The sequence below is a fragment of the Limulus polyphemus genome, unplaced genomic scaffold (assembly GCF_000517525.1).
Source record: "Limulus polyphemus unplaced genomic scaffold, Limulus_polyphemus-2.1.2 Scaffold18, whole genome shotgun sequence".
Lineage (NCBI taxonomy): Eukaryota > Metazoa > Arthropoda > Merostomata > Xiphosura > Limulidae > Limulus > Limulus polyphemus.
Window position 1 is genome coordinate 825,973 of NW_013665628.1, and position 21,770 is coordinate 847,742.

General features: G+C 33.8%; 1 protein-coding gene across 1 annotated transcript in view; it reads right to left on the reverse strand.

Annotated features, from left to right (window-relative positions):
• LOC106457644 (cytochrome P450 4c3-like) overlaps window positions 1-21,770 on the reverse strand; it is an 86,322-nt gene that overhangs the window by 12,993 nt on the left and 51,559 nt on the right. Inside the window, exons 12-15 of the mRNA XM_022383771.1 lie at window positions 13,494-13,678; window positions 7,055-7,167; window positions 6,059-6,144; window positions 2,907-3,097 (exon numbers count right to left, since the gene is read on the reverse strand). Of these exons, the coding sequence (XP_022239479.1) occupies window positions 2,907-3,097; window positions 6,059-6,144; window positions 7,055-7,167; window positions 13,494-13,678 (575 nt within the window). The remainder of the gene's footprint in view (window positions 1-2,906; window positions 3,098-6,058; window positions 6,145-7,054; window positions 7,168-13,493; window positions 13,679-21,770) is intronic.

Genomic DNA, 21,770 nt, shown 5'->3' on the forward strand with positions numbered 1-21,770 from the left:
GTTGGAATTGATATTGATGCTCTGAAGACGCTTGTTGAGTCTATTTCAAGGCAACACACTCGTGAAATGGCCCTGAAATTGCATGTCTCACATGAAACAATATGTAAATATCTAAGAAATATGGGAAAACTCCATAAAGAAGGTGTTTGGATGCCTCACGAACTCTCCGATGATCATCATTTCCAATGTATGAATGTTGTTTCGTCTCTTCTGGCGCGTAATGCGCGTGAACCAATTTTGGAGAGAATTATCACTGGTGATGAAAAATGGACTCTCTATGCGAATATTATACACCAAAAACAATGGCTCAGTCCTAGACAAAAACCACTTCAGACCCCAAAACCTGGACTCCATCTGTAGAAAGTGATGCTTTGCATTTGGTGGGACATCAAAGGGGTAATTCATTTCAAACTCCTCAATCCACAGCGAACTGTCAATGCAGAGATCTATAGTCAGCAACTGGAACATTTAAATCAAGCCCTTTATCAAAAATGCCCTTCACTCGTCAATCGGAAAAGTGTTCTTCTTCTCCAAGATAATGCACGTCCACATGTGGCACGTTTGATGCAACACAAGATTATGGATTTGGGTTGGGAAGTTCTCCCCCATCCACCATATTCTCCAGATATGGCACCATCAGATTACCATCTTTTTTATTCCCTGCAATATCATCTTAATGGGAAAACGTATGCAAATGTGGAAGGTGTTAAAGAGGACATCTACATGTTTTTTGCTTTAGAGCCAGGAGGGCATTAACAACCTGATTGTCAGATGGAAAAGCATCATCGATAAGAATGGAGACTACTTCATTTAATAAATGTTTTGTTTTGATTTATAAATTGTTCGGGTTTTTTCATCTGAAAAGGGACATTAATTTCTTGACGACCTAATATAAATAGAAAAAAGTGAAGAATGGTAAATGTACTAAAGGAATAGTGGATTTGATAACGCTTATAGTGGAACTACTGAAAGGTATCTTAGAAGAATTATTAATGCAGTTATACAGAATATGACGAGAGAATTTCTCATGTTAACTAATGATGTGTCTATGTTATTGAACATAATAGAAGGGCTTATTAACGAACATCTAGACTTTCAACGTGAAGAATTCAATGATTTAGGGATAGTGTTGTTTCAAGATAACCTTGGGAGTTTCTATATAAATGAACTGTTCAACAGTATATAAATATTGAAATTATTTTATTTGTATTCAGTTGTCTCTGTATGAGTTCTTTATTCCACACATAAACTTCCTTGAGTTGGTGGCTTGTATGCTCTGCTCGCGAAATCATGACCCGAAATCCAAATAAATTTCTTTCTAACAAGCCCACGGGTTATTCATTCGCCCGTTACAAACCTGTTTTTGTGCAACAGATCAGTGTAAGTCACTTTTGGTTACAACACTTCCAAGACTGCAATAGCATGCATTAAAACTTTTTTAATTTGACTATGGGTTGCTATTACCAGTCAATCTGTATTTTTTTTTCTAATACAAATATTTATTTATATGTAAACATAAGACTGGAGATAAGCGATGAGTGTTAGTGAAGCAGTGATGTGACAATAAGCAACAAATCTGAACACAGTAAAGGTCAATATTTGGTTCTTAGATTTTTTGTAATTTGGTTATGATTAGTTATTTCATCTTTCCTTTAAAAATTACCCCGGGAGTAAGAAATTTCCGAAACTTCCAAATAGGATACTTTGCATAAAAGTAAAGGAAAGCAAGAAATAAGTTGAGTACTTTTAAATCTATTTGTCACACGCTTCTAAAACTGTGTAATGTATTTGCTATTACAGAAATAGACGGATTACTGTGTTTTTATTGGCATGTGTTTAAATTATAATTTAAATTTAGCAATACACACTATTTTGTTCAAAACATTAACTAATATAACGTATTAAACAAAGGGGGAGAAGTACTGATTACAGTTTTTATAGTACAGACAAGCAGTATGACTTGTCAAAGAAAGGGGGGGGGAGAAGTACTGATTACAGTTGCTGTGTTACAGACAAACTTCTGTGCTGTACAGAAAGCAAAAAGAAACTGGATTTAACGATTAATATTTTACTGTTGGACTAACCATTCGTGAACTTGTGGTAACCAAAGCAGGATGAGATTGCCAGTAAGCTATTTCGCGCGTATCGAAGCCAGCATGAAAAAATTTAAACGTAGTTTATTCAATTATAATAAAAAAATATATATACCACTGAGAATAAAGTTATAAAAGTTAATGATTTCTTCGCGAGACAGGCTAACTAAATAAGCCGAACTACATAAGGAAAGGTCATCGTTTAATTGCAACTGTTTATATGTTATACCCATTAAACTAAAACAGATAAAAACAGGAGTACAGGTCGTGGTAACTCGTCATTAGGTGATTTTAACAATCTCCTGTCTGTTAAAGTAATTAAAGTTATTTTTAAGTTTATTCGAGACATTGAAATAATTAGATCTTAAGAATACGTATAATAAATATCTTCATTGAAATTTTTATATTTCTAAAACGAAGGGCTGGGATGGCTTGATGGTTAGGACGCTCGACGCACAGGTTTGAATGTCCGTCACCGACCATACTCGCCCTTTCAGCCGTGAGGGTATTATAAACCTACGGCCAATCCCACTATTCGTTGGGAAAAAAATTGCCCAAGAGTTGGCGGTGGGTGGTATTGACTAGCTGCCTTTCCTATAGTCTACCTCTGCTAAATTAGGGACGGCTAGCACAGATAACCCTCGTGTAGTTTTGCGCGAAATCAAACTGAAAAGGAAATTAAGCCTTAAAGATTTTTTTTTTCACGAGAAGGATTTTGCCAGTAAAACAAAACTAAAAACGTAATATGAAAACGTGCACGTTTTCATTATAAAACTGAATATATATATATATAAGTAACACTCAAGAACTCACCGCAAATTGAGTCTAAGGTGCAGAGTGTAATGAAATGTTCCATGTACACCCATTTGTATGTTTGAGCCTCTTTTAACTTTTCCACCAAAATATCACTCTTTTCATTAAAAACATGCAGGAAATCTTCTAGGATTCGGAAATGAAAAGCAGGAGTCAACATCTTCCGTCTTGCTTTCCACTTATTTCCGGAACTGGTTATTCATCATAGAAATAAATGAAAAATAGTCTTAATTGCTTTGTAACATCATAAAATCGATAAAAAAATTATTCTATTAACACTCCTAATGGTACTCGGTCAGCTTAGTGCACTAACAATAATTATAGCAATGAAATGCAATATAATATAAAGAAAAAAACAACAACTTTTAACCATACCAAAAATTTAATTAAACTAACAATAACAAGAAACTCAATATAAGAAGAAGACGCTTCTGGTAATAATAGAACAATTTATTACCACAATACACTTGGAATAATATATCAAAGACATGTTGCCCTATGAAAAGTTTCAAGTTATTCAATGAATATGTGACCTGGCCTACCCAGCAGCCCCCCAGTAGCACAGTAAGTCTGTGGATTTACAATGCTAGAGACCGGGCTTCGATACCCGTGGTGAGCAGAGCACAGATAGCCCTTTGTGTAGCTTTGTGCTTGACTACAAACAAAAATAAAACAAACCTACCCAGCATGCCTTACAGGGAAACATAGTACAGGAAAGTAGAATAGTAATGTCAGCTTGTGTACAAGGAGCTTGTGTAAATCAGCAAGACACGCGACACCCACTGCCAATATAAGGTCGATTTGGTACTACGTGTTTCATAATTACATTTTGACAATGTTTAGGATTACGTAGGTAGTGTGATGCCACCGAACACTGATCCCTTTTTGGAAATGTATGTAACAGCCCTTCACGACACTAAATATTCAGACTCTAATCATAAGGATATGCTCAAATCGGGGATTTAGAATTTTCGAGATGGGGATATCTCTTGTACTTGTCCCCCAGTGGAACAGCGATAAGTATACGGACTTGTAGCTCTAACATCCGGGGTTCGATTCCCTTCGGTGGACACAGCATATAGTCCAATGTGGTTTTACTATAAAACAAACGCACACACTTTTGTAGTTAATCACATTGGAAAACAATGGAACATGTATTAACTTGAGACACAAGGACCATCCAGAAAGAGGCCTACAACTAGTCGTATACCCTAGGTATGGTAATTGATATGTGGCGTTTTGTAACAGGCAAGAATCCAGGACCACATAGGTCAACGGTAAAAGTCGCCCACGTGTCCTAGGAAACACTACATAATATAATGAAGTTTTCCTTTCTTGGATATGTCATAGAAGCAGATTGTTTACACTTGTGTCAGTTTTCCAGACGGAGATCCTTCTTCATTATATTATGTAGTGTTTCCTAAAACTACACAATTGTCTAATTGTGCCGTATCCACGACGAAATATTTGCGTTATAAGTCTTCATACTTACAGCTCAGCCACTGGGGGGCTTGTAAAAGGGACCAAGATGGGTTAACTTTTCAGCACTGCATGCGTCACATGGTATCGACACCTAGCGAAAATTAAGATTAACAAAGGAGGAACTTTGCTCTTGAGCTGATACATGATCCGTCAAGAATCGGGTCAGATTTTGTCGTGGACTATAATTTGTCCACCATTGATCTGTACATTGTTGTAATTACGACTAGTATTCATGCCTTTTTTATTATTATTCAAATATACTGAAAAACTAGATTAATTTTGGGTTCTTCTTTATATTGATTATATATATACAAGAATGAAATTTTATTTTGGTTCATATTGTACTGATTTGTATAATGTGCTGTTTCCCCACGAGATATCGAAGGAACTTCGGTCTCTATAGCCACAAACATTCATTTAAGTAATTTTGATTTCAATTAGATACTCTAATAAAATTTCACTATCTTTTGTTTTACAGTTTTATAAATATGTTTCAGGGGGAAAAAGCGGAAATAATATACAGTCATTGAAAAACTTTATCATTTTTTCAAAGTTAAACTCTCGTGACTTTTAAACCGATTGTTCTTAAGTGGACCATTTCAAGACTATCCTACAAATAAGTTCCAAAACTATTCTAACGGACTCAACATGTGATAAAAAAATCTAGCAAGTCTGAAGGCTTATAACGCTAAAATCCTGGTTCGATACCCATAATGGGCACAGCATAGATATCCCATTGTATAGCTTTGTGCTCTCACAACAAGACAAACAAATAAATATACAAACAAATCTAACCAACCCCAACTTTGGCATTAACTACATATTTATTAAGATGTCTTAGAAATTAAAGATCAGCGAGAAAAAAAAAAACACTGTTGCAAAAATAAAGCATTCTAAGGTTGGGTAAATATTTTCTTTTAAATCAAACTAAAACTGTTATTTAATATACATTATGCAAGTACTACTACAATATTGAAATAAATAAATTCACTCCTGTTACGAGGACTTTTTGGTTTTGCTTTCTCTAAACATCAACACTGATTTATTCATATATTACAAAATTAAATGTTAAGTTCTAAGACCTTATTTATCTTTAAAGGAAGATCTGCTAGCAAGGGAAAATAGTTAAAAATGTCAAGTGACAACAATAAAACATAACTCAAAGTAGTGTTGCTCGATAACACTAATACGGAGTTAAATAAATAACTTAAGATAAAAAAAAACATTCATTAACTTTTAACCTTTCACTATTTGGATCAGCAATCCAACAAAGAAAATTATTCCGCGTACCATCTGGAATCAATTCAAGGTGGGTGTGGGGATCGTATGACGTCACACAGGATAAATGTTTGGGTTTTCATGGTGTGTTACACAATGAAATTTGCAATATTCGCTAAGAAACGTGTTTGTATCCGTAATACTAACGGAAAAGACGCAAAATCACGGAATTTAAAAGTCTTCATTAAGGTACCTTATTCCAGTTTGAATTTAGGTGTTAAAAAAGGGTTATAAAGGAATACTACTTTTGGTTAAATTTTAAGTCCTAATTATTTCCTCTTCTGTTTCTTCAGAGGAGTACCACTGAATAAATACGGTTTTACACCACACCTAAATGTATTATATTATTTTATTTCCGCCGGTAATTACAAATCCTCATTGGTATACATTACCTTGTCAGCAACCCAGACCCTAGCCATGGATGTAGCATAGAATACTCATCAGCTTTGTCTATGATCGTCGGACTACTGAGAATCACCTGAAATAACAGGAAACCAATGAATTATTTATGGTTACCATTCAGAGTAAACTGTTACCATATGATAATGGTTTTACGAAAGGTTGATTAAAGAACTAATCTTCATGCCTCAAAATTGCTCTAGCCAAGCAAATGAGAAAAAGTTACAAAAAATAGCAATATAGAAAATATCATTAGAACTGCGATGAACGGGACGTTTGGGGCCTTATGATGCTATAATTCGGGGTTATTGTGCTTCACAATAGGCAATAAATTGTATATTCAGTTACTCAAAGCTTACGTACATAATTTGTTTGAAGCTACTTCTACGTTAAAACACACACAACCACACACACACACCCATAAGAAAATCTTGTGCATTCATACAAATAACGGATGTGAAGATGTTTGTTTGTTTGGAATTAAACATAAAGCTACAAAATGGGCTGTTTGTGCTCTGCTCACCACGGGTATCGAAACCCGGTTTTTAGCGTTGTAATTTCGCAGACATACCACTGTGCCACTGGGGGGGGGGGCGAATGTGAAGACAATATTGCACTAAGGTAAAATAAAAATCTTGGACTTTATTAGCTAAGATGGTAAATGGTGATTTGGTAGTTTAGAAGGTATTCTTCAACAAACTAGAATTTGATTCATCTGAGAAGTAGCATTTGTTACGAAAGATATCATTTTCCAAACGCTGTTGACGTATGAAACGGTAGAAGTGATTTAAAGACTACATTGCTTTATTTTCTGCTGTTGCTAGATAGATTTATTTACAGTTTATTTATATTTTGTAGTTATTTCATGACATCTTATAATTTTCTTACTGATTAACTCAAAAACTTATTATTTGATTACTTTAGTTGAACTGATAATAATTTAGGATTCTTCAGGAACATAAGAACAAAAACATAGAAATATACCTTACCTCAACGGTTTCCGGTTTGTAAAAAGCTACAACAAATCGCATTCCAATCCAAAAGCGGAAAAACCTTTCTTTATCAAATAGATGAGCGAAGGCGCAGAGGGTCTGGAATAGCACTAAATATAGAGTATTACGTCACAATCATATCATTCTAGCATTTAAATGGTATGAGATAAAATAACAAATTTTATGATAAATTAATATTAATTTTAGCAAGTAAGCATGTAATATTGGATTACCTAAAAGATCAACCGGAATTTCAAAATGTTTTATTTACATCAGTCGTCAGACGGTTTTTCTTAGCTCTCAATAAACACATGGTTGAAATAGAATAATTTGTTACTAACTTCATTGCATTTGTTTTCATCTGCAAGTGGACACAAAACTGAAAATATTATTTATTGGCAAAACACCTACACTGATCACGCCAACCATCCTGATCGGGCTTGCGTATTTTGTATAAATATTATAGAAATGTGCAGAAACATGCCAGTGTTATATTCGAAAATCATGTATACAAATGATATTATTTAGATGCCTTTGCTCAACTAAAACCCGTAAATCATTATATTTTAAAGCATACTAATCAAAAATAAGGTGACAGTCAATCTTGCTAAGTTATTATGAGTAGGGGAGAGGATGCTGACTGGTTGGCCTCCCTGTGGTATAAACGTATTAAATATATCAAAAATAATTATGAAAAAAGTACTTCTCTTCTTCCACAGATTTTTTGAATACATGTTGTTGCATTTCAGTACTTTTTCCTTATTATTTTTAAAAGCTTTAAAGTCAATGGAAACATTGTATCTGTACGTATTTTGTATAACGCTTTTTATATACATTTTCACACTTGTGACAGTATTTGATTCCGTAACAGTTTGTTTTTTGATTAAAAGTTATTCCTAAAATCTGTGTTTCACTATTTATCAGTTAATCGTACAAAAAAAAACTTTATGAAGCTCTAGCAGAGATTTTTTAAGCTTCAAAAATGTATTACGTGATTATCACCAGGTATGTTCAATGTTTTGATTCAAAGTATTATGTGTTCTGCAAAATAAGGGAAGACTTCTATCGTATTAATTAAAGTTCCATATCCAAGAGTGTGAACAAACTATTATTGTACAGAAATGAACAGATGTCGATGTTTTGAGCAGAAGACGTTTATCATGAACTTGATGTCTTTAAAAGAAGCGTAAGAGTCAAAGTCTGATTGAAGGACAGTGGCGTGTTTGAGTGAAAAAAAAAGTGTTATTTAAACTTATACAATGGTTTAATAACAGCAATTTATATTATTTTTATTTTGGCAAAACCCCAAAGTTTCAGCTCCTTAATTGGAGCGTTCTAATGGATTACATTTAGTGCTTGATTGCTCCCCAGTAGGATGTTTTTAAGTGGACTTGTTGCTACATAAGGGTACAATCTGTTCTGGCTATGAAGTTGAAATCTTGTGGTTTACCTAAAGTATAACTTAATGAAAAAGAAGGAGAGAGGTTTGTAAGATTACAAAACTTAGGTGTTACTGCCTGCTATTAACAAATGAAACATTTTTACACACGCTCTACGATACCTTTCTAGCTTTATTTTATAGAGGCTTATCAAAGTGTGATTGTAAAATATCATTCCAAGTGTTCTGTATTACTTTCCACATTCCATTCAACTTGTTTAAGTGCCCTTTGACATTCTCACTTTCCATATAAGACTACACTACATTAATAATACTCATACTGGGCCTCTTGCATGTCAAGACATGTTGAGAGTGTTCCATTGGTTTTGTCTTCCTGCCTGATGTCGTTCCATCTTATTTGTTGACGAATCTCTGCACAATATATCTTGTTCCTGAGAGAATGACATAATGGATAAGAATCTACTAGTACACATCAGCAGTCAGGATGACATCAGTTTTGTATAGATCTCTAAAAGATTTGGCTGAGATACAACCCTCACTCGTAATTATTCACTGTATATGTCATGCTTTGATCGTAATACCTTTCTAATCTCTACCATCAAACAAATTTGGACTAATCTGTAAATAGCTCCCTTCTTCAGCTTTGTTCTTCCAATTGTTTCAAGTGTGGCCATCATTTCAACCTCTTCATTTGGCTGTCTCTCCTAAACAGTGGGGTATGAGCAGCTACAGATCAGTTGAGACCACGTTGTGCTAATGTGTACATTACTGTTTCGGATGTAACATTTACAGCTAGGCCGTTGGCAAGATCTCTGCTGGGTTTTCGTTTAACGCGTGATTAACAAACACTTAGGTATCTAACATCACTTTTCATGAGTTTTCTATTCTGACAGTTTCTTTTATCAACAGTACTAGTTTCATGCACCTCCTCACAGTTTCTATACTGATCGCCCCCCCCCCTAGTGGTATAGCGATATGTCTGCGGGCTTACAACGCTAGAAACCAGGTTTCGATACCCGTGGTGGGCAGAGCACAGATAGCCCAATGTGTAGCTTTGTGCTTAATTACAAACAAACAAACGAATCTCTACAAATCTCTCTAAATAATGAAATTTAGCCTTAACCTGAAGCGTCCTTAAATAGCCAGAACTTTGATTTCTATATGTTTGTTATGTTTCATTGAGTTATGAGTGTATTCCCCACACTATTTCTGGGAATAGTATGAATGCATATACGTTTATAGGTATTATACTGGTTGACACTGTTTGATTTGTTAGACAACAGCCAATCACAGTGAAAAAACTATCAAAATCTGACTGTCTTATAATGCAGTTCTTTTTCATAGAATAAAGGAGAGGAGCAATTCTATAATATTTTCATTTTAGATCCATTTTATTCAATATTGCATAATTATACTCAACACTGTATTTTTATAGATCTGGTGATGGAACTTGTAGGCTACAAAACGTTTGATTAGATGTGTTTATAACTGTTGTCGTGATGCTTCTATTTCCAAGCAAACTCTGATTTCCACCTGGTAAGTCTTTGACTCATATTTCTGTTCCCCACGTGACTTTTGAAAATGACTGTAAACTTTGCATTTGAAACTATACTTACATAGGAATTCAATTAAGCAAAATATTACTGTGTTAACTTATTAGGGTTAACTAGGAAACAAAAAATTAAAATTATTTTCATAGAACAACTTATGGTTCTGTCAAAGTATCCTAAGTTAGCATTATCTTTCCTATTACATTTACAAACGTGATGATTTAATTCACGCGGAATTCAGTTATCTTTGTGCGTCACTTTTACGTACGTTTTTATCGTAAAATAATAATAATTTTTTTTCTGCAGTCTGATGAACATTTTAGTCCCTAAACTATAAAATATGTTATATGTTAATTTTGAAATCGAAAACATTAACTTAACTTTCAATTAGAGAAATTTGTTGACCTTTTATTAATATGATTTTCTCAGCCAGTGAGATACATTAAGTTAAACATTCCAGCACTACTGTTTGTCTGTAATATCTTGTCACTCTAATCAGCTGTCACTGTATTTCATTTGCTAGCGTGCCTAACTATGAAGCTGAGGCATGCTCCTCGCTTTGGAGCATTGGATGGGTTATACGAATGACAGTCAAATCTTACTATTCATTCAGGCAAGAGTTGGCAGTTAGTGTGTTGGCTAGCTGCTTTCTGTCAATCACTAGAACAGTTAGCCCTCGTATAGCTTAGTGCGAAATTCAACAAAGGAAAATCAACGAATTAGGTAAACAATGGAGAAAGTTCAAAGATGTAATCTTGGTTCGAACTTTGGACTTTTGGTATAAAACAAACTGAAGCTCGATTACCAAGTGCTATTTTTTCAATCAATCAATCAAGTGGTAGCAATATTTCAAAAATGTCTTAAGAAGTTAAGTAGACCCTTATGGCATATTAAATCTAACTTAATCATAATTCAACAAAGATAATAGTGACAGTAATTCAAACGTTATCGGAAAAGAAAAACATACACAACGTTTCATTCATTTAACACAACATTATCAAGTGTAATGCATAACAAGAAAACTTAAAATTTGAATTACTCCTCTGAAGAGGTATCAAGGAATTCAACATTGAGTTCATTTATTGCTATCATTTGGGTCAGTTTATTGCCTTAATTTGTTTCTTTGTTTTAGAACTTCACACAAGGTTATATAACGGCTATCTACGCATAGTGGTCCCTATTTTTGAAATGATGGACTAGAGGGAAGGTGGCTAGTCAACAGCACCTACAGAAAACTGTGGGACTACTCTTGTCTGACTGAACAGTGACAATTACAGAACACTCACGAGTCCAAAGTGCGGAGCGCGTTTTTGCTGCAACGGGGAGCAAACCATGAGTCTTCAGATTCAAAGTCCGAGCACGTAATGCTAGGCCACGCTCTACCCAATTGCTATATACTCATCCTATTTTTTAAGTGACATAGGAGTAAGGCAAAATGTTCTTGATACATGCATTATTGGGTTTGATTAGTAAGCTTCTTTGATTCTTGTTAAAATAGATTCATTTTCGTAGATCAAGATTTTAACTCATAATGTTTTGTTTTTTTGTTGTTGTTTTTCTAATAAAACTCCAGTTAGTTACGTCTCAAACTTTCATTTTATATTATCTTGTATCGGATTCAGAGCTGCATCGCAATACAATCATTCCGGGTGTTTTTAAACGAAAGAAGTCAGCTTTATAGTCTCTGTTACATTGATAATACCAACAAAATTTACAATCTATATCGTTTACTTTCAAAAATAGTTCAGCTATAACAGTTTGAAAAATTGTAACTACATTTTATTTTATTAGGAGTTTGACTACGAGAACAAACATATCACATACAGAGTGTTCAGTACATTATATTATAAAGTCCCAGTGGAATGCCATGCATCAAACTACATTTTAACATTGTTTTGCTTTGCGTAGATATGTGATACCAGTGAAAATCAGTAGCTTTTGAAAATGGTAAGTTACAGCAACTTTCCGACGCAAAATAGCCATACATTTAGATTATAAAGATGTGTTCAGATTGGGATTTAAAGTTTTCAAGACAAAGATATCACTTGTGCTTAGTAGCGCTAGAAAATAAATGAAGATAGACCAACTTTTGTCACCAGGAATATGCAGAAAGAGACCTGCAATAAGTCGTACATCAGCCGTGGTAAACAAAGTGCGGTTTCTTGTAACAGATGAGAATCCACGAACACACATTTCCTAGGTGCAACGTGATCAAAAAAGATTTCCGTGTGGAAACGAAGCCAAGATACAGCATCTACTGTTCAACTGTCGCATATCTCAAGCCAAGACATACCAGTTACACTGTGTGACCGGACTTTTGAAAAAGGCACTGGAAAACCGCCGTTCTCATACACTAGATGGATTGTGGAAAGCCTGCAGGGATGAGTGTGGTGATTGGAATATGAGAGCCTTACAACAGAGTACTCTTTTGAAATGAAAACTACGATGCAGCGCTTTTCTCAAGATGCACGGTCATCAAATTAGAGCACGACAGGAAGTGGCGACATGGACTAACGAAGTAGTGAGGCTCCAAAACTGTATCTTTTTTTGCCTCCTTTTTGATATTCTGACAGCGTAACTGAGCGCTTATTCAACTAAAAATATGCTTGTGATTTAAACGGATATACAAAGATAAACGAGGCGAAATCTAACAGTATTACAAGAAAAAAAAGTGTAAATACCTTATAACTTAGACTTTTTTGTTGTAATGCTATTAGATATTGCCTAATCTGTTTTTATACACTGGCTGAGGAGCAGCGTCTGCTTTGCAACATACCTATCACCCATTAGATAAAGTATACAAATATAGCAGTAATAAGTTAATAAGTAGAGATATCCTATGAAATGAAATACGTATCAGATGGTTTGTACTAAATATTGGTAACAATATTATTAGCTGATGAAAATAAGCATGACTTGCTAAAGAATAAGACAAAACTTGTGAAGCTAAAGCTAAAAGAATGGACTTAATATTTTGAGTCTTAAAACTTTATACGAAAATTTGAACTAAAACAGCGAATTGATAACAAAAGACAGAAACCGAAATATACGTGGCCTAAATAATGGAGGATTTGTGTTATTATTGCAATCTCAGATTTAAGTACGTAACTTACAAATCAGTGACAAAATATTTTAATGATACTCTGTGAAGAATGTGGGAGTGTAGCATACACTAAATAAACTTAAATCATGTGCTTCAATTTCCAACCCACATTTAATCCACATACACGTAGGTTCCCTACTTCAGGTCCAAAAATTTCAAGCTAACAATAACAAATTTCCTTCTAATAGTTACACATGTATACATATATATATATATAACCTTACAGTCAACAATACCTAAGTGAAACATTTTCACGGTATACCACACTAAATCTTAATTTTACCTTGAAATACCGTTTAACTCGATATCAATCTCTGAGGTGTGTGTGTGTGTGCAGTACTGCTATAATGTCTCACAGAGATCGAACTAATATACTTTACTTACATACGTGCGGAGCTACTCCTTGAAACCTGTAGAAACTTGGTACAATATTTGCGTTCCCTAGGATTGGATGACAACATTGGGGCCCAGGGATCTTCCACATCTGCAAGTATCTTTTATAACGATTAATGAAGACAATAATGACAGGCAGCAACACAGCAATACAGAGAGGTAACCACCTGGTGACTCTTGGAGAGAAGTCGAACATACATTCAAGGAATACATTATAAAAAGATCTAACAGCGCTCATTTTGCGTAGTCTTCACGTTAGCCAATAGCAACAATTTGAGAAATGCTGAAGCATCAACTGTATTAGACCTCTAGAACCAAGTGCTGTAAACACTTAAATTATATTTACAGCTATGAAAACTATTTAACTGCATGGTCCAAGAACGCAAAAAACAAAAGAAAAATAACTTACGCAAACCAACCCATTGGCTTATGGAACTGGTCCTTAACGTGATTGGTTAAAAGTTCTTCACAGCTTTTAACGCTTGGTAACCGATATACTTGTTTCTATTTTTAGGAGCTGATACGGACAAGTCTTGCACCTCATGCTGAACGTGTTATAGCAACAAAAAAAGGCTTCAACTATTTAAAGTAGGTCAGAGATTTTAAAACCTCAGAATTTTAATATAATAGCATTTTACTGTGGTAAAATCTGTAGTTAAAATTCGTATTTTAATGTCACAGAAAAAAGACAGCAAGAACATTTTGGCAACAGTTTTGATGCTCGTAGAACTCAAAAATCTGTTATAAAAGACGTAACTTAAATAATCTCTGGATAGTAAATATTCAATAGAACAGTTAACATAACTTTATTGAATTATAAAGTTAAGACCAGTTAATCTCTTATTTATTTAAAGTATCTATATATATTTTGTGTGTGTAAGTGTGTTAGTGGAGAGAGATAAAACATTACATGTTTTTGTATGAATATGACCGTGAGAGAGATTTTGAGAGTTTCAGCTTTTTCCCCAGATGTTCCAAAACGAATTTCAAATGAAAATGTAACATTTCTCTTCAACGATCATTAGATACTAAAGTATCCTTTTGTAACTCTACTGAGCGAAGAGATTCAAACAGTATTAAAGTTTTGGAACTTTATGTTACGTTGTAGTGAGTATGCTGATATTAGCCTGATAAAATGTTTTTATTATATATTTTAGTCGTTTTTTTAAGAAGATATAATAAAAATTGCTCTCAGATATTCGAATGAAGTTGAAAATTGTTGGTATAATTGTACAATACAAACATTATTCTTCCTTTGAGGTTCCATATTTTTTTCGTAACAGTTTCTGAGTTAGAAGTTTCAACTACAATATATGCTCAAAGAAACTATATGGTTGTTCACTATTTCAAACTGTGGATGGACTTTCGTGCTTGTCTTATTTCATTGGATGAAATAAGTAACATATTCATATCACGTCTCAATTGTTAATGCCACCATAGAGAGACAATACTTTTTTTAAATAAAATTGAGACTATCACAACGAAACTTAAGAGTTGTAGATCTTCTCAATTTAACCGGAACATGTTTATTCATTTCAAAATTAATGCCATGCGTATAATTAAAATATGTAGTCTCATTCAAAAATACGAGTATCATGTTGGGGCTCATTAGTTAGTAAAGACAACGATGATGTTTTTAAACCATGACTACGGTATTTGTTAATTTTACCTAGCATAATAGTAAAAACCTCCCAGGCGTAGAATGATTCAGTAAGAAGTTACCTTTATCAATACTGTCTTTCATCATCGTTATCATGTTGTGTCCTTCATGCTTGTACTTAGAATGTTACCTTTCTGATATTTGCATTTTCACTCCTCTCATTGCTATTTCCTTGTTTTGATGACCCCCAGTGGCACAGCAGTATGTCTGCGAACTTACAACGCTAAAATCCGGGTTTCGATACCCATGGTGGGTAGAGCACAGATATCTCATTGTGTAGCTTTGTGCTTAACTACAAACAAACAAACAAAACCTTGTTTTGATAATATATTCACTTTTGTTGCTCTGTTGGGCACACGCGCCTTAAACTAAAATAATCAGTTTTTGTCAGAATTTAAATATTTATCCACAGTGGTTAACCAGTAACTAGCAACGACTTCCCACTGATCTTCAATTTGACAAAACGAAGAAGTAATGGAGATATAGTTACGGGTAATCTTATTGTTGTTTCTAAGCGTTAAGTTTAAGTATTGACGTTATAATGTTTAATAACACAAAACAAAATGGAAGTATTTCGGCAATTGGTTAATGCTTGTTCAAGTTTCTTATACGATGGAGGGCCTCATGTATATCACGAAACGTTTCTTACACTTTGAAATGTGTTTTGAATGATGCACCTTATTTTATCTGCAACCGTCTAATTATTGTAAAAACTATGATGGGATCTTCAACCTCTGGGTAGTTTGTTTAAGGAAGCTGGGCCTGGCATGGCTAGGTGGTTAGGGCACGCGACTTGCAATCTGAGGGTCGTGGGTTCGAATCCCTGTCCCACCAACCATGTTCGCCCTTTCAGCCGTGGGGGCGTTATAATGTGACGGTCAGTCACATTATTCGTTGGTAAAAAAGAGTAGCCCAAGAGTTGGCGGTGGGTGGTGAGGACTAGCTGCTGAATTAGGGACGGCTAGCGCAGATAGCCTTCGCGTAGCTTTGCGCGAAATTCAACACAAACCAAACCAATTAAGGAAGTTGTTAGACTAAACATAGAAAATAAAGTTTCAACTTAGAAATGCTTTTCATAGCTTGAAATATAACAAACTGAGTGAGTGACAAAATATATATGCATTTACTTTGGAAATAAATACATTTACAGCAATTTTCCATTTGACTATAAAATTGGAGTATGTAATAAAAACTTGTCGTTTTATGCTAATTCGATGGTATTTCACTAATGACTAATACTATTTTATTAAAGTTATGTTTTATCTGGATATTTAATTAGAAAACGTTGCGTACACGTGAGGATATGTTCTATCTCGATTTTATCGCTGTCAGTTGGTTCTTTATCTGACACTTTTCCAACTTCTCGATCCCACTTCTCCAAATTGATATTCAGAGACGATATATTATAACTTTTTTTTTCAGGTTTAATTTAGAGGAAATTTCATCAGATAAATAAATAAATAAAATTTATTTTCATCTAATTTCGTAATCTATGTTGTTTTTTGAAAGAAAGAACTGGATTATCTTTCACATTCATTAAAACTGTCGCTGCAAAAACCAACTTTATTTATTAAATTAATACATTGTGTTCTAATAGATTGAAATTTTTGTTCCAGTATATTAACTCAATGAAACTCTGGACGTTCAGACGTTACAGTCACTTACATTACAGATACTAATACGAGAAAAAACGGATTTCATTTTCGCTAAATCTATTCTCTATGACAGTCTAACAGTTACTTTCTTAACTTTAACATAATGGTCTTCATAACTTACCCCAGGTCTATCACTATCGACCCCAGTGGCACAGCGGTAAGTCTGCAGACTTACAATGCTAGAAACCGGGTTTCGATACTTGTCGTGGGCATAGCATAGATAGCCTATTGTGTAGCTTTGGGCTTAACTACAAATAAACTATCATTTTCTTAAACATTATGGCTCTTCAATTAGAATACTAGAAAAAAGTTGTTGTTTTGTTATTAAGCACAAAGCTTTCATGATGTGACCCCACAGCTACTTGTATGTCTTTACTTTAGGCTTATTATACCAACACTCACTACACTTATAAGGTCTCACGGCACCTCCCCTCACGTCCCCCGATTTCTCAAATAGGAGGAGTCATAAAAGTCAAAATGCATTCATCCAGATAGAATAGTTCGATTACTGTCTGCTTATTACGATTTCAATGACGGAGTGGGGGGGGGACAATCTTTACATTCACTGATCGAAATGATGTTTGATCATGAACGAAAAAAACACCTTAATATTTTACTTTCCTACTAAGACGTATTCTGTAATCCAACATGAAAATGTTGAGTTCTTTTTACGAGTTGTCAAAACGTGTGCGATGGATCATTACACTCTTATTTTAAATTATGCTTTGAATTGAATAGCCTAAGGACAAAATATCAAATAAAAAGGTCACACGACAGTCCGCTTAAGAAAAATTCCAAGATGATTTGAAATCCAATGCTAAAAGTGAGTTACATGTTTTATAACTATCAATTATTTTTAATGAGTTCAATGTCTCTTATCAAAATGACTACACGTCAGGTATAGATCACCCAAATAAAATACAACGTACAAAAATGGAGAGGTGGCCTACTTTATTCACGTGGATTTGGTTATTTTAGTATACAATGCACTTGCCTTAGGAAGTTAGCGAGAAGTGTTTTACTATTTTCGTTAAATATAGTTCATTCCGGAATTAGTGGTAGTTTGGTATACATACGAGTAACTTAAAGATAATCTAACCTATATAAAAGCCAGGGTGTGTCACGTCACGTTTCAGCATCAGAATCATTGTTATTGGAGTTCATTATAAATTAGATGTGCTTAAGGGACAAATCAAAAATTTAACTTAATAAACACGTACCTAAATCATTCGTTTAATTCGATTGTTTGCCAGTTATGTATTGATAGAATATGTTCAGATTTTATCAGGTATAAGAGGAAACCAATTATACAATGTCATTTATTTCTTAATTTTACTAAAATTATCCCTATTTCCTTTATCTCGCCTTCTTGACTGCATACTTGGAAAGCAAATTATTTAAAACTTTAATATATATTTTTATCTTCTGCTGTAAGAATTATATTATTATTACTATTGAGTGTAAAGACCATTTTAACAAATTTTGAAAATTGTCTGAGTTATTTGTATGCTTTAAATATACTAATGAGGCCTAAAACGATAGATGTTTTTATACCCAAACTGTTGAATGTAAATTTCAGTTACGTAATAATGGTCAATTTGATATGTATTATTCCTTAACTCATCTACTTGGAACTTGTGTTACAAATCTTGGGAGCAAGGTATTTAGCTTTAATGTTTTTTGTCTGTTTGTTTATTATAAAGCATACAACTACACAATGGTCTATCTGTGTTCTAACCGCCGCGGGTATCTAAACCTAATTTTGAATGTTATAAACCCTCATAACTAACACTGGTCCACCGGATCAGGCTCAATGGTCCTCCATCATGTTCTTTAAAAGTTATTCATAGCAAATTAGAAAAAAAATCATTATTTCGAAGTGTATGAAACTTTTAACGTTTGTGTTTAAAAACAATAATTTTACTACAGTACAAGATTTAACGTTTGTGTATAACTATTCTGGAAATAATAATAAAATATTATGGGCTATATCTTAGGTAAAATATTTTCTTTTTAAAGCTATTGAACATTTGATCATAAAAAGGGGTGGGATATTACAGTTGTTACTGATGGGGAACCAAAAAAGGACTTATGTTTACCTTCATACTTTGAACATAAAAGTGTAATGAACGAACTAGATGATTTATTGAGTTACATCAACGAACAACCTCTAACGGTACGACAAAATTTAAACGAAAATTATAACCCTATATATTTCTCGTACAATATAGAAAAATATTAAGGATGGTTTCATAGTGTGTAAATTATTTTTTAGCTGAAGTTTTGAATCAAAATCTTGTTACTCACTTTTTTATAGTTACAGTGTCTGGTAGCTCTATTACAAAAAGTATATAATAATCTGACGGCAAACATGGCTACTGAGAAGCTTTCTGCTTTTGTTGAAATACAAAAAACATTCCCTTTACTCTTTCTTCTTACATACAGCCCCCCCCCCCAGTGGCACAGCGGTATGTCTGCGGACTTACAACGCTAGAATCCGGGTTTCGATACCCGTGGTGGCCAGAGCACAGATAGCCCATTTTGTAGCTTTGTGTTTGGTTACAAACAAACAAACTTACATACAGCACACGACCCATTTTATAAATATCATAGAGGAAATCAAAACCAACGAAGATTTACTTCTTAATAGCCTTCTGTGTACAGTGGATATTTCTTCCTTTTACACTACTATTCCATATAATGAAGTACTTGAATTCCTTAAAAACGACAATAAACCTTTCCAATTCACCCAATCCTCATAAAGTAATTGGCTTTGCCAATGTTATCTTATCTCTAAACAACTTTGAATTCAACAACGAAAGTTACACCAGATTAATTGTTCTGCAATGTGTACCAAACTGACTCCTAATAATGCCAATGTATTTATGGCTCATATCGAAAACTAGCTTTTACATAAAAGTGCTATTAAACGTTACACAGATGACGAGTATTATTTGGACAGTTGGCTCTGAATCAGTTAAAGACTTTGTTCTTTACGCTAACACCTTTCACAAAACAATTAATTTCACCCTTGATTACTCCCTTACCCAAATAAACTTTCTTGACGTCATTGTTTCACTCAGCAACGGATTTTTACATACTGACTTATATGGAAAACCTACTGACAGACTACAATATCTTCACTACAACAACTGCCACCCAGTGGCACCCCCACACAAAATAAACGGAATATTACCTACAGTCAAGCGTTCCATATCAAGAAAATCTGTACTGATGAAATAAATTACAGAAAATACATTAAGACTATAAAACAAACCATATTACAAAGAAGCTATAAAGATACCAAAATTGACAAACTTATTGAAAAAGCTAGCTACACTCAACGAAAAACCAGTGTGATATTAATATTAACAAATCAAGTAGAATTCATTTTTGTTACTACCTGTCACTTTAAACTCAGAAATGTTTCGCGTAATCTAAAAATAAAATCCATTTACTACAACTGAATGATCGCCCGAGATACATTTTTCCCGAAGTTTCCTCAAATATGTTATTGTTCATGCATGTTTGTCATCCATGTATTAAAGTTCATTGTCTGCTCTGCAAGTTCATAAAAACTACCAGCTCCCTCTTCCGACGAAAATGAGCAAAATAGCACTTTAAAATTACTCGAAATATTGCACAACACACACACATCATTTACCTCACGCAATGTAAAAAACGCAATTACCGCTTTGTAGAACAGGCCCAAACAACCCTTGGAGTGTATTTCAACAACCATGAATCTTCTATTATCAACGAAAAGGGCATCCTGAGTAATACCATTAATGATGTGATTATCATAGATATTGAAACCGATTTGAAAACTAAATCTGATAGAAAAATGAAAGAAACCTATTAGATTGTCACTTTAAATAACGTTCAACCTTATGGACTAAACCTAAATCCTGAAACCAGTGATATTCAACCAAGTTTAAAAAATCATATTTTATTTCTCTCATTTATGTTATTTTAATTTTACCTCTAATATTTTCTAATATATATTATTTTATAATTATTTTCTGCGTTTTTTTTTAGTTCTAAATACTTAACATTTTTTGTTAACAGTTCTGCATATCACATCTCTATCTTGTTTCATCAATACTCGATATAGTTTCCCTTGACATTTTTCCTCTTTCTTAAAACAAAATATTTCCAACCTCTTTACATCTTTTGCTATATTGCCAACGGAAATGAGTCACACCTTACACAATCCTCTGAAAACAAATAGAAACATTTCCGGGTTGGCATGATGCTCTACCGTGACGTCATACGTCGCTTTATTTATTCCCAGTTTGTCTCTGCTGAAGAATAATCCACCTCTCGAAAGCGCTCGGGTTATAGGGCCTTGTACCTTTTAATTGAGTTTTTCTAACATCATGAATAAATAGATTAATAAACATAGATCGTTTAAATCAAAACCTGATTGAGTTATGTTTTTATCAGCCACTATTTGTGTTGTTTCTCCTTATAAAACCAGTTAAGTTTTTCAACGTACTGGTTACTTATGAGTTAAGATTTTAAGATTTCATTTTAATAAGTGGTTACTCCAAAAATAATACTCCATTAAAATGCTGCTAATAAATATTGGGAAGTGTCTAAGTATTTGTTATAAATTATCGTTGTCGCTACAACTTGTAGATCTTGTGCAAATATCAACCCACAGATTCTTTAAGTGCAAACGTTTATTCCGAGAAACATTGTTTATACATAGCAACTACCTGGGAATGTTTCACTCTGAGGATATTCCAGACTCTGCAATGAAACATGGTTCTGATCTGGAATGTCCAAAACTTCCAGGTATCTGTTGATTAATGTTTATGTAACTACGCTAATGTCTAAAAATAATCAATTCTATACTGATCTCTCAAATAATTTGGTCAACCAAAAGGTTTTTAAAAGGAGAGATAGATATGCAGATAGATTAAAGATAGAGATAATTGAGTCAAAGCG